This window comes from Passer montanus, unplaced genomic scaffold, assembly GCF_014805655.1.
Source record: "Passer montanus isolate IOZ18808 unplaced genomic scaffold, ASM1480565v1 scaffold1022, whole genome shotgun sequence".
Classification (NCBI taxonomy): domain Eukaryota; kingdom Metazoa; phylum Chordata; class Aves; order Passeriformes; family Passeridae; genus Passer; species Passer montanus.
This window is the reverse complement of record NW_024356750.1, coordinates 1-13,972: the sequence shown is the minus strand read 5'-3', so window position 1 is coordinate 13,972 and position 13,972 is coordinate 1. Positions and strand designations below refer to the sequence as shown.

Sequence of the window (13,972 nt, the reverse complement as noted above, 5' to 3'; positions counted from 1 at the left end):
GGGCACACCTGGGCACACCTGGGGGGGATGGGAACACACCTGGGACACACCTGGGGAGGAAGGGACACACCTGGGGAGGAAGGGACTCACCTGAGACTCACCTGGGGACACCTGGAACACATCTGAGAGACACTTGGGGTGATGGAAAGACACCTGAGGACACACCTGAGACACACCTGGGGAGGAGAAAACACACCTGGGACACACCTGGGGTGATGGAAAGACACCTGAGGACACACCTGAGACACACCTGGGGAGGAGAAAACACACCTGGGACACACCTGGGGTGATGGAAAGACACCTGAGGACACACCTGAGACACACCTGGGGAGGAGAAAACACACCTGGGACACACCTGGGGTGATGGAAAGACACCTGAGGACACACCTGAGACACACCTGGGGAGGAGAAAACACACCTGGGACACACCTGGGGTGATGGAAAGACACCTGAGGACACACCTGGAACACACCTGGGGAGGAAGAGACTCACCTGGGACACACCTGGGAAGGGGAAAACACACCTGGGACACCTGAGACACACCTGGGACACCTGAGACACACCTGGGGACACCTGGGAAGGAGAAAACACACCTGGGGACACACCTCAGCAGGAAGGGACACACCTGGGACACACCTGGGGAGGAAGGGACTCACCTGAGATTCACCTGGGGACACCTGGAACACATCTGAGAGACATTTGGGGTGATGGAAAGACACCTGAGACACACCTGGGGTGATGCCCATCCTCCCCCCTCACCTGCCGCTCTCCCCGGCAGCTCCCGCGATGCACCCGGAGGCTCCGCCCACCCCGTGACGTCACCCCGGAGGCTCCGCCCACCTGGGGGCGCCGCCATGTCCGGCCCGGCCACGCCCCCTGACGTCACCGCCCCCTCGAGCCCCGCCCCCGACTCACCTGGTGATGTCATGGGTCCCTCGAGCCCCGCCCACCGCTCACCTGGAGCCGATCCTGGCTCACCTGGTGACGTCACCGCCCCCTCAAACCCCGCCCCCGTCTCACCTGGTGACGTCATGGGTCCCTCAAGCCCCGCCCACCACTCACCTGGTGACGTCACCGCCCGTTTAACCGCACTTGGCCCCGCCCAGCACTTACCTGGTGACGTCATGGATCCCTCAAGCCCCGCCCCTGACACACCTGCTGACGTCACCGCCCCTTCAGACACACCTGGCCCCGCCCACAGCTCACCTGGTGACGTCATGGATCCCTCAAGCCCCGCCCCTGACACACCTGCTGACGTCACCGCCCCTTCAGACACACCTGGCCCCGCCCACAGCTCACCTGGTGACGTCATTGTCCCCTCCAGCACACCTGGAGACACCCAGGACTCACCTGGTGATGTCACCGCCCCCTCAACCGAGATACACCTGGGACACACCTGGGCACACCTGGGGAGGAGAAAACACACCTGAGACACACCTGGGCAGGAAGGGACACACCTGGGACACACCTGGGGAGGAAGGGACTCACCTGAGATTCACCTGGGGACACCTGGAACACATCTGAGAGACATTTGGGGTGATGGAAAGACACCTGAGACACACCTGGGGTGATGGGAACACACCTGAGGACACACCTGAGACACACCTGGGGAGGAGAAAACACACCTGGGGACACCTGGGACACACCTGGGCAGGAAGGGACACACCTGGGGACACCTGAGACACACCTGAGCAGGAAGGTGACCCACCTGTCCCCACCTGCGCAGGTGAGCGGCCGTACCTGTGCGCGGAGTGCGGGAAGAGCTTCGGGCGCTCCTCGTCGCTCGCCTGCCACCAGCGCATCCACGGCACACCTGGGCACACCTGGGGACACACCTGGGACACACCTGGGACACACCTGGGACACACCTGGGACACACCTGGGACACACCTGGGGACACCTGGGGTGATGGAAAGACACCTGAGGACACACCTGAGGCACACCTGGGGAGGAGAAAACACACCTGAGACACACCTGGGTGGGATGGGACACACCTGAGCAGGAAGGGACACACCTGGAGGGAATGGTCAGTCACCTGTGACTCACCTGTGTTTAATTTTTGGGGATTTTTTTTTAATTATTCTTTGGAATTTTATTTTTATTTTTGGGGGATTTTTTTGTAATTTTTGGGGATTTTTCCGTGGCTATTTCGCGTCCCTTTCTCACTGAGCCCCCTCCCGTGCCGGCAGGCGAGCGGCCCTTCCTGTGCCCGCAGTGCGGCCGCACCTTCGGCGACCCCTCGAGCTTCCGGCGGCACCAGCGCGCGCACCAGGGCGTGAAGCCCTACGGCTGCGGCGACTGCGGCAAGGCCTTCCGGCAGCCGGCCGACCTGGCCGTGCACCGGCGCACGCACACCGGCGAGCGGCCCTGGCGCTGCGGCGACTGCGGCAAGGCCTTCGTGGCCTCCTGGGACCTGAAGCGGCACCGCCTGACGCACTCGGGCGAGCGGCCCTGGCGCTGCGGCGACTGCGGCAAGGGCTTCGGGGAGCGGGCGGCGCTGGGCAAGCACCGGCGCACGCACTCCGGGGAGCGGCCCTTCGCCTGCGCCGCCTGCGGCAAGGGCTTCGGGGGCCTCTCGGGGCTCAGGAAGCACGAGAGGACGCACGGCAGGGAGGGGGGGGGCAACATGGCCGACGGCAGTATGGCGGCTGCCGGGGGGAGCAATATGGCTGCCAGCACCAAAATGGCCGACGGCAGTACGGCGGCCGTTGGGGGAAACAATATGGCCGACACCAATATGGCGGCCGTTGGGGGGAGCAAGATGGCCGACACCAATATGGCGGCTGTTGGGGGAAACAATATGGCCGGCACTAATATGGCGGCCATTGGGGGGAGCAATATGGCTGCCAGCACCAATATGGCCGACGGCAATATGGCGGCTGTTGGGGGCAGCAAGATGGCTGCCAGCACTAACATGGCCGACACCAATATGGCGGCCGTTGGGGGAAACAATATGGCTGCCAGCACCAATATGGCCGACAGCAATATGGCGGCCATTGAGGGAAACAATATGGCCGGCACCAATATGGCTGATGCCAATATGGCTGCCGTTGAGAAAAGCAATATGGCTTCCGGCACTAATATGGCTGCCAGCACCAATATGGCCAATGCCAATATGGCTGACATTGGGAAAAAGAACATGGCGGGTGGTAATATGGCTGCCGTTGGGGGGAGCAATATGGCCGCAGTTCTGGAAAACAAAATGGCCGACACAAATATGGCCGCCACCAACGTGGCAGCCATGTTGGAAAACAAAATGGCCGACACCGACATGGCTGCCGAATCCAAGATGGCCGCCGGAACCAACATGGCCGCCGGATCCAAGATGGCGTCGGGGCTCCGCCCCTTTCCCTGCCCCCTCTGTGGGCGGAGCTTCGCCTCGGGGGCGGGGCTGAGGCGGCACCAGCGACGTCACAGCCCCGCCCCCTTCAGCACTTCATAGGCCCCGCCCCCAGCGCGGGTGGGCGGGGCTTGTTTGGGTGGGCGGGGCTTGTTTGGGGCGTGGTCGGGCTGGCCACTCCCCCCGCGCGGGTCAATAAACGCTGAGTCAGCAACGGCGGCTGCGGCTGAGTGGGGGAGGGGGGCCCGGAATCCCCCAAAATGGACCCAAAAAATCCCCAAAATATCCCAAAAATCCCCGAAATTCCAAAATAGCCAAAAATGGACCCGAAATCCTCCAAAATGGACCCAAAAATTCCACAAAATATCCCAAAAATCCCTGAAAATCCAGAATACCCAAAATGGACCCAAAATGGCCCCCAAAAAATCCCCAAAAATCCCTGAGATTCCAAAATAGCCAAAAATGGACCTGAAATGCCCCAAAATGGACCCAAAATGGCCCCCAAAAAATCCCCAAAAATCCCTGAGATTCCAAAATAGCCAAAAATGGACCTGAAATGCCCCAAAATGGACCCAAAATGGCCCCCAAAAAATCCCCAAAAATCCCTGAGATTCCAAAATAGCCAAAAATGGACCTGAAATGCCCCAAAATGGACCCAAAATGGCCCCCAAAAAATCCCCAAAAATCCCTGAGATTCCAAAATAGCCAAAAATGGACCCGAAATCCTCCAAAATGGACCCAAAAATTCCACAAAATATCCCAAAAATCCCTGAAAATCCAGAATACCCAAAATGGACCCAAAATGCCCCAAAATGGACCCAAAATGGCCCCCAAAAAATCCCCAAAAATCCCTGAGATTCCAAAATAGCCAAAAATGGACCTGAAATGCCCCAAAATGGACCCAAAAAATCCTGTAAAATCCCTAAAAATCCCTGGAATTCCAAAATAGCCCAAAATGGCCCCAAAATTCATCAAAATCCCCCAAAAATGGCCCCAAAAAATCCCGGAAAATCCCCAAAAATCCCTGGAATTCCAAAATAGCCCAAAATGGGCCCAAAATCCTCCAAAATGGACCCAAAAATTCCACAAAATATCCCAAAAATCCCTGAGATTCCACAATATCCAAAAATGGCCCCAGAATTCATCAAAATTTCCCAAAATGGCCCCAAAAAATCCCGAAAAATCCCCAAAAATCCCTGGAATTCCAAAATAGCCAAAAATGGACCCGAAATCCCCCAAAATGGCCCCGAAAATTCCACAAAAAATCCCAAAAAAATCTCTGAAATTCGAAAATTTCCCCAAAATGCATCAAAAGTCCCCAAAATGGCCCCAAAAATATTAAAAAAAATTAAAAAAAAATCCCTGGAATTCCAGAATATCCAAAAATGGCCCCAAAAATCCTTGAAATTCCAAAATAGCCCAAAAATGGCCCAAAAATATCCCAAAAAATCCATTAAATTCTAAAATATCCCATAATGGCCCCAAAATGCATCAAAATATCCCAAAAATGACCCCAAAAATATTCAAAAAATTCCCTAAAATTCCAAAATAGCCAAAAATGGCCTCAAAATTCCCCAAAATGGCCCCAAAAATATTTTTAAAAATCAACAAAAATTCCCTGAAATGCCAAAATGTCCCAAAAATGGCCGTAAAATTCCCCAAAAATATTCCAACGAAATCCCTAAAATTCCAAAATATCCCAAAATGGCCCCAAAATTCATGAAAATTTCATCAAAATTTCCCAAAATGGCCCCAAAAAATCCCGAAAAATCCCCAAAAATCCCTGGAATTCCAAAATAGCCAAAAATGGACCTGAAATGCCCCAAAATGGACCCAAAAAAATCCCAAAAATCTCCCAAAAATCTCTGAAATTCCAAAATAGCCAAAAATGGACCCGAAATGCCCCAAAATGCCCCCAAAAAATCCTGTAAAATCCCTAAAAATCCCTGAAATTCCAAAATAGCCAAAAATGGCCCCAAAATTCAGCAAAATCCCCCAAAATGGCCCCAAAAAATCCCGAAAAATCCCTGGAATTCCAAAATAGCGAAAAATGGACCCAAAATCCCCCAAAATGGCCCCAAAATTCATGAAAATTCCCCAAAAATGGCCCCAAAATGGCCCCAAAAAATCCCGAAAAATCCCTGGAATTCCAAAATAGCGAAAAATGGACCCAAAATCCCCCAAAATGGGCCCAAAAAATCCTGAAAATATCCCAAAAATCCCTGAAATTCCAAAATATCCCAAAAATGGCCCCAAAATTTATGAAAATATCCCAAAATGGCCCCAAGAATTTTTTAAAAATTCCAAAATATCCCAAAAATTGTCCCAAAAAAATCCCAAAATTCATCAAAATTCTCTAAAATGGCCCCAAAAATATTTTAAAAAATCAAAAAAATTCCCTGAAATGTCAAAATATCCGAAAAATGACCCCCAAATTATTCCAAAAAATCCCTAAAATTCCAAAATATCAAAAAATGGTCCCAAAATTCATCAACATTCCCCAAATGGCCCCAAAATCTCCCCAAAAAAATCCCTGAGATTCCACAATATCCGAAAATGGCCTCAAAAGTCTCCAAAATGGCCCCAAAGATATAAAAAAATTCCAAAATATCCCAAATATGGCCCCAAAATTTATCAAAATTCTCCAAAATTTGCCGCAGAACTACCAAAAAAATCAGAGGAATTCCAAAGTGTCCCAAAAATTTCCCAAAATTCATCAAAATTCCCCAAAAATGGCCCCAAAAATCCCCCCAAACAACCCCAAGGTTCCCAAAATTTCCTAAATAGTCCCAAAATCGCCTAAAATATCCCCAAAATTCCCCCAAATGTCTCAAAAACCTGGAAAAAAATCCCCAAAATTTTCCAAATAGCCCCAAAATCCCCAAAATATTCCCAAAATTCCCGGAAATTCATGAAATAACCCCAAAATATCTTCAAAATAGCCCCAAAATTAAAAAAAAAAATCCCCCAAAGTTCCCAAAATTCCCCTAAAATTCCAAAATATCCCAAAATGGCCCCAAAATTCATGAAAATTCCCCAAAAATGGCCCCAAAATGGCCCCAAAATTCCCAAAAATATTGAAAAGAATTCCTAAAATTCCAAAATATCCCAAAATGGCTCCAAAATGCCCGAAAAATATCCCAAAAATGGCCCCCAAAATCCCCTAAAATGGCCCCAAAATTCCCCCAAAATATCCCCAAAGTTCCCAAAATTTCCCAAAAGAACCCCGAAATCTCCTAAAACATCCCCAAAATTGCCCAAAACAGCCCCAAAATTCCCCCAAATTTCTCAAAAACCTGGAAAAAAATCCCCAAAATTTTCCAAATAGCCCCAAAATCCCCAAAATATTCCCAAAATTCCCGGAAATTCATGAAATAACCCCAAAATATCTTCAAAATAGCCCCAAAATTCCAAAAAAAAATCCCCCAAAGTTCCCAAAATTCCCAAAATTTCCCCCAAAATCTCCTCAGGAGCATCCGGGACCCCCCAAAATCACTGAAATTGCCCCAAAATGCCCCAAAAATCTCCAGGGTGGGACATGAGACCCCTAAAAAATCCCCAAATTCCTGAAAAAATTCCAAAATCTCCCCCCAAAAAAATCCCAAAATCCACCCAGGACGCCCCAAAATCTCCCAAATACCAAAAAAAACCCCAAAATCTCCAAAAAAATCCCAAATCTCCCCCAAAAAAATCCCAAAATCTGCCTAAAATTCCCCTCGGGACTCCCCAAAATCCCCCCAAAAATTGGGAATTCCTGAGAACCCCAAAATATCCAAAAATCTCCCCAAAAATCCTGGAAATTTTGCCCAAAAAACCCCAAAATTCCCTCAATCCCCCCCAAAATCTCCCTCAAGACTCCCAAAAATTCCCCCAAAAATCCTGAGGGGCCCAAAATCCTCAAAATTCCACCCAAAAAATGCCCAAAAATTCCCCCTAAAATCCCCTAAAAATCCCAAATTTCCCCTTGGGAGAAAGAGACCCCAAAATCCCCGAAATTTCCCCCAAAATCCTCTCAAATCCACCCAAAAATCCCCCAAATCCCCCTCGGGATTCCCCAAAAATTCCCCAAAAGAAGCAAAATCTCCCCCAAAATCCCAAAATCGCCCCAAACCTCCTAAAAAACCCAAAATTTTGAAATTCCCTCCACTCATCCCCCCCGAAAAAAACCCAAATTCTCCCCGAGCACCCCGAAAAAATCCAAAATTGAAAAAACTCCCCCCAAAAAACCTCCAAGGCCTGCAAAAAAAAATGTTAAAACCCCAAAATCCCCCTTTTTTGTCTTTTTGGGGTTTTTTTGGGTGGTATTTTGGGATTTTTGTGGTTTTTTTCAGGTTTTTTGGGTTTTTTGGGTGGGATTTGGGGATTTTTGTATTTTTTGGGTATTTTTTGGGGGTTGATTTTGGGATTTTTGTGGGTTGTTTTTGGGTGTTTTTTTTGGGGTGGGATTTTGGGATTTTTGTATTTTTTGGGACTGAATTTGGGATTTTTGGGGGAAATTTGAGCAATTTTGGGTCCTAGGACACTCAAAGGGGGCGGAGTTTCCCCTTTGGGACCCCCAAAAATGGGTTCAGGACCCCCAAAAATGGGTTTGGGAGCCCCAAAAATGGGGTCAGGAGCCCCAGAAACCCCCCAGGGACCCCCAAAAATGGGTTCAGGACCCCCAAAAATGGGTTTAGGACCCCAAAAACGGGCTCAGGACCCCCAATAATGGGTTTAGGAACCCCAAAAATGGGTTTGGGAGCCCCAAAAATGGGTTCAAGACCCCCAAAAACCAGGTCAGGACGCCCAAATATGGGTCTGGGACCCCCAAAAACGGAATCAGGAGCCCCAAAAACCTCCCAGGGACCCCCAAAAATGGGTTTGGAACCCCCAAAAATCCCCCAAACCCCAAAAATTCTGCCAAAATTCTCCCAGAATTCTCCCAAAATTTCCCCCAAAATTCCCAAAAATTCCCCAAAATCCCCCAAATTTCCCCAAAATAAAAAAAATCCCCCAAAACCCAAAAAAATTCCCCAAAAATTCTCCCAAAATTGCCCAAATTCCCCCGAAATTCCCAAAAATGCCCCAAAAATTCCCCAAATTTTCCCAGAATTCCCAAAATTCCCCAAAATCCCCCAAATTCCCAAAAAAATCCCCAAAAATTTCCCCCAAATTCCCCAAAAATCCCCAAAAATCCCCCGAAATTTCCAAAAATTTGCCAAAATTCCCCTGAAATTCCCCAAAATTGCCCAAAATGCCTCAAAAATTCCCCCAAAATGCCCCAAAATTCCCAAAATTTTCCCCAAAAATCCCCAAATTTTCCCAAAATTCCCCAAATTTTCCGAAAATCCCCCAAATTTTCCCCGAATTCGGGGGCAGGTGGAGGAGATCCGCGGCTGCATCGAGAAGCTCTCGGAGGACGTGGAGCAGGTGAAGAAGCAGCACAGCGCCATCCTGGCCGCCCCCAACCCCGATGAGAGTGAGTTTAATTAATTAATTAGCTAATTAATTAATTAATGGGATCGTTAATGGGGTTGTTAATGGGGTTATTGGGTTATTAATGGGGTTTTTTGGGTCATTAATGGGGTTTTTGGGTGATTAATGAGCGGCACAGCGCCACCCTGGCCGCCCCCAACCCCGACGAGAGTGAGCCAATTAACTAATTAATTAATTAATTTAAAAAGTGTTAATTTATGGGGTCATTAATGGGGTTATTGGGTCATTAATGGGGTTATTGGGTGATTAATGAGCGGCACAGCGCCATCCTGGCCGCCCCCAACCCCGACGAGAGTGAGTTTAATTAATTAATTAGCTAATTAATTAATGGAATCATTAATGGGGGCATTAATGGAGTTATTAATGGGGTTATTGGGTCATTAATGGGGTTTTTTGGGTTATTAATGGGGTAATCAGGCCATTAATGAGCGGCACAGCGCCACCTTGGCTGCCCCCAACCCCAATGAAAGTGAGTTTTAATTAATTAATTAACCAATTAATTAATTGGGTCTTTATTATTTGGGTCGTTAATGGGGTTATTGGGTCATTAATGGGATTTTCTGGGTAATTAATGCTGTAATTGGGTCATTAAGAAGGGGCACATCGCCATCCTGGCCGCCCCCAACCCTGATGAAAGTGAGCTAATTAACTAATTAACTAATTAATCAATCAGTGGGATCGTTGATTGGGTCATTAATGGGGTCATTAATGGGGTTAATGGGTAATTAATGGGATTTTTTGGGTCATTAATGGGGTTATTGGGTGATTAATGATTGGGGTTATTGGGTGATTAATGGCCGCCCCCAACCCCGATGAAAGTGAGATTTAATTAATTAATTAACTAATTAATTATTATTGGGGTCATTAATGGGGTTATTGGGTAATTAACGGGGTAATTGGGTGATTAGTGAGCGGCACGGCGCCATCAGTGCCATTGGTCAGTGACTGGTCAGTCACTGGTCACTCGTGGTCACTGGTGGTCACTCCTGGTCACTTGTGGTCACTCATAGTTACTTGTGTTCACTTGTGGTCACTCATGGTCACTCGTGGTCACTGGTGGTCACTGGTGGATGCATGTGGTCACTCGTGGTCACCGGTGGTCACTCGCAGTCACTGGCGGTCACTGGTGGTCACTGGTGGTCACCAGTGGTCACTCGTGGTCACTTGTGGACACTGCTGGTCACTCGTGGTCACTTGTGGTCACTCGTGGTCACTGGTGGTCACTCATGGTAACTCGTGGTCACTCATGGTCACTCGCGGTCACTCGTGGTCACCAGTGGTCACTCGTGGTCACTCCTGGTCACTCGTGGTCACTCCTGGTCACTCGCGGTCACTCGTGGTCACTCGCGGTCACTCCTGGTCACTCGCGGTCACTCGTGGTCACTCGCGGTCACTCGCGGTCACTCGTGGTCACTCGCGGTCACTCCGGTCCCCGCAGAGACCAAGCAGGAGCTGGAGGACCTGACGGCCGACATCAAGAAGACGGCGAACAAAGTGCGCTCCAAATTGAAAGGTGACCCCTCCCCCCCCCGGGTGACCCCTCCCCCCCGAGTGACCACCGAGTGACCACCGAGTGACCGCTGGGTGGACGCTGAGTGACCGCTGAGTGACCGCTGTCCGGCCGCAGCCATCGAGCAGAGCATCGAGCAGGAGGAGGGGATGAACAGCTCCTCGGCCGACCTGCGCATCCGCAAGACGCAGGTGGGGCCTTCATCATCCTCATCATCGTCATCGTCGTCGTCTTCATCGTCGTCATCATCATTGTCATTAATTTAATTGGCTCCATTTTCATCATCATCGTCATCATCATTGTCATTAATTTAATTGGCTTCATCTTCATCATCGTCATCGTAATTAATTTCATTGGCTTCATCTTCATCGTCATCGTTATTGTTATTGTCATGGATTCATCTTCATCCTCATCATCTTCGTCATCGTCGTCATCTTCATCGTCGTCATCATCATTGTCATTAATTTAATTGGCTTCATCTTCATCATCATCGTTATTGTTATTGTCATGGATTCATCTTCATCCTCATCCTCATCATCATCGTCATCATCTTCATCATCGTCATCATCATTGTCATTAATTTAATTGGCTCCGTCTTCATCATCATCGTCGTCATCGTCATCGGTTTTATCTTCAGCGTTGTCATTGGCTTGGTCTTCATCATCATCATCATCATCTTCATCATCATCATCTTCATCATTGTCATCATCATTGTCATTAATTTAATTGGCTCCATCTTCATCATCGTCGTCGTCGTCGTCATCGTCGTCATTGGATTCATCTTCATCATCATCGTAATTAATTTCATTGGCTTCATCTTCATCGTCATCGTTATTGTTATTGTCATGGATTCATCCTCATCCTCATCATCATCGTCATCGTCGTCATCCTCATCGTCGTCATCATCATTGTCATTAATTTCATTGGCTTCATCTTCATCATCATCGTCGTCATCGTCGTTGGTTTTATCTTCATCGTTGTCATTGGCTTGGTCTTCATCATCATCATCATCATCGTCATCATTGTCATTAATGTCATTGGCTTCATCCTCATCGTCATCGTCATTGGTTTTATCTTCATCATCGTCATCATCATTGTCATTAATTTAATTGGCTTCATCTTCATCATCGTCATCATCATCATTGTCATGGATTCATCTTCATCATCGTCATCATCATCATCATTGTCATTAATTTCATTGGCTTCATCTTCATCTCCTTCATCATCGTCGTCATCATTATTAATGTCATTGGCTTCATCCTCATCATCGTCATCGTCATCTTCATCATCGTCATTGGATTCATCTTCATCATCATCATCATTGGATTAATCTTCATCATCATCATCATCATCGTCATTGTCATTGTCATGGCTTCATCCTCATCATTGTCATTGGCTTCGTCATTGGCTTCATCATCATCATCATCATCATCATCATCATCATCATCATCATCATCATCATCGTCATTGGCTTCATCTTCATCATCTTAATTAACTTCATTGGCTTCATCATCATCGTCATCATCGTCATCAACTTCATTGGTTTCATCTTCATCATCGTCATCGTCATCGTCATTGACTTCATCATCATCATCATCGTCGTCACCAGCACTGCCTTGTACGATCTCACCTGTCAGTCTCACCTGTCAATCTCACCTGGAAATCTCACCTGTCAATCATCTGTCAATTACACCCGTCAATCATCTCACATGTCAATCCCCTGTCAATCTCCCCTGTCTCACCTGTCAATCTCACCTGTCAATCCCATGTCAATCCGTGTCAATCACCTGTCAATCACCTGTCAATCCCCTGTCAATCCCATGTTAATCACCTATCAATCACCTATCAATCCCCCGCCACTCCCCTCTCACTCCCCTGTTAATCACCTGTCAATCACCTGTCAATCGCACCTGTCACTCCCCTGTCAATCCCCAGCCAATCCCCTGTCAAATTCACCTGTCAATCACCTGTAAATCCCCTATCAATCACAGGTCAAATCCGCCTGTCAATCACCTGTCTCTCACCTGCCAATCCCCTGTGTATCTCCTGTCAATCACACCTGTCAGTCTCACCTGTCTCTCACCCATCACTCCCCTGTCACTCACCCGTCACTCCCCTGTCATTTACCTGTCAGTCACCCGTCACTCCCCTGTTAATCACCTATCAATCACAGGTCAAATTCACCTGTCAATCACCTGTCAATCACCCATCAATGACATATCAATGACATATCAATCCCCTATAAATCACACCTGTCAATCACACCTGTCAATCACCTGTCAATCCCCTGTCAATCCCCTGTCAATCACCTGTCACTCCCCTGTTAATCACCTATCAATCACATATCAAATTCACCTGTCAATCACCTGTCCATCCCCTATCAATCACACCTGTCAAGCCCTGTCAATCTCACCTGTCACTCCCCAGTCAATCTCACCTGTCAATCCCCTGTCAATCACCTGTCAACCCCCTGTCAATCATCCATCAATCACCTGTCAGTCCCATGTCACTCACCCGTCACTCCCCGTCAATCCCCTGTCAATCCCCTCTCAATCCCCTGTCAATCACCCGTCACTGCCCTGTTAATCCCCTATCAATCACATGTCAATCACACCTGTCAATCACACCTGTCAATCACCCGTCAATCCCCCAGCACTCGACGCTGTCCCGCAAGTTCGTGGAGGTGATGACGGAGTACAACGCGACGCAGTCCAAGTACCGGGACCGCTGCAAGGACCGGATCCAGAGGCAGCTCGAGATCAGTGAGGGTCACTCAGGGGTCACTCAGGGGTCACTGGGGTCACTCAGGGGTCACTCAGTGGTCACTCAGGGGTCAGCGGTCAGTACAACGCGACGCAGTCCAAGTACCGGGACCGCTGCAAGGACCGGATCCAGAGGCAGCTCGAGATCAGTGAGGGTCACTCGGGGGTCACTCGGGGGTCACTCTGGGGTCACTCAGGGGTCATTGGTGACTCAGGGGTCACTCAGGGTCACTCAGGGTCACTGGGAGTCATTGGTCACTCATGGGAGTGGTCAGCGCCCGCTGACCGCTGCAAGGACAGGATCCAGAGACAGCTCGAGATCAGTGAGGGTCACTCGGGGGTCACTCGGGGGTCACTCTGGGGTCACTCAGGGGTCATTGGTGACTCAGGGGTCACTCAGGGTCACTCAGGGTCACTGGGAGTCATTGGTCACTCATGGGAGTGGTCAGTGCCCGCTGACCACTGCAAGGACAGGATCCAGAGACAGCTCGAGATCAGTGAGGGTCACTCTGCGGTCACTCTGGGGTCACTCAGGGGTCATTGGTGACTCAGGGGTCACTCAGGGTCACTCAGGGTCACTGGGAGTCATTGGTCACTCATGGGAGTGGTCAGTGCCCACTGACCGCTGCAAGGACCGCATCCAGCGGCAGCTCGAGATCAGTAAGGGTCACTCAGGGTCACTCTGGGGTCACTGGGGTCACTCAGGGGTCACTCAGGGGTCACTCAGGGGTCACTCAGGGGTCACTCAGGGGTCAGCGGTCATTGGTCACTCAGGGGTCACAGGAGTCAGTGGTCAGTGTGGAGGGGCTGACTCATGGGAGTGGTCACTCTAGAGGTCAAGGGGTCACTCTGGGGGTCAGCGGTCAGTGGGGAGGTCAGTGGTCA

At 49.3% G+C, this 13,972-nt stretch overlaps 2 protein-coding genes across 2 annotated transcripts; both read left to right on the top strand.

Annotated features, from left to right (window-relative positions):
- Nucleotides 1–2,109: 2,109 nt before the first annotated feature.
- On the top strand, nt 2,110–3,645 carry LOC120506331 (uncharacterized transmembrane protein DDB_G0289901-like). Its single transcript, XM_039717748.1, has 2 exons — nt 2,110–2,747; nt 2,826–3,645. Exons 1-2 carry the CDS (start codon nt 2,627–2,629, stop codon nt 3,440–3,442), a joined length of 738 nt encoding a protein of 245 aa, XP_039573682.1. The 5' UTR covers nt 2,110–2,626; the 3' UTR covers nt 3,443–3,645.
- Nucleotides 3,646–8,686: 5,041 nt separating this feature from the next.
- LOC120506339 (syntaxin-1B-like) lies at nt 8,687–13,115 on the top strand (the record flags this gene model as incomplete). Its single annotated transcript, XM_039717760.1, has 4 exons — nt 8,687–8,798; nt 10,254–10,328; nt 10,443–10,516; nt 12,979–13,115. Coding segments are annotated over 4 exons (398 nt in total), but the record flags the coding sequence as incomplete, so codon positions are not given.
- Between the last annotated feature and the right edge of the window lie 857 nt (nt 13,116–13,972).

Excerpts from the sequence above, each read along its gene's own strand:
- LOC120506331 (XM_039717748.1), top strand. The coding sequence starts at position 2,627 with ATGGCCGACGGCAGTATGGCGGCTGCCGGGGGGAGCAATATGGCTGCC. Across the intron at positions 2,748-2,825 it reads CGACACCAATATGGCGGCCG|TTGGGGGGAGCAATATGGCT; the intron begins TTGGGGGGAGCA and ends ATATGGCGGCCA.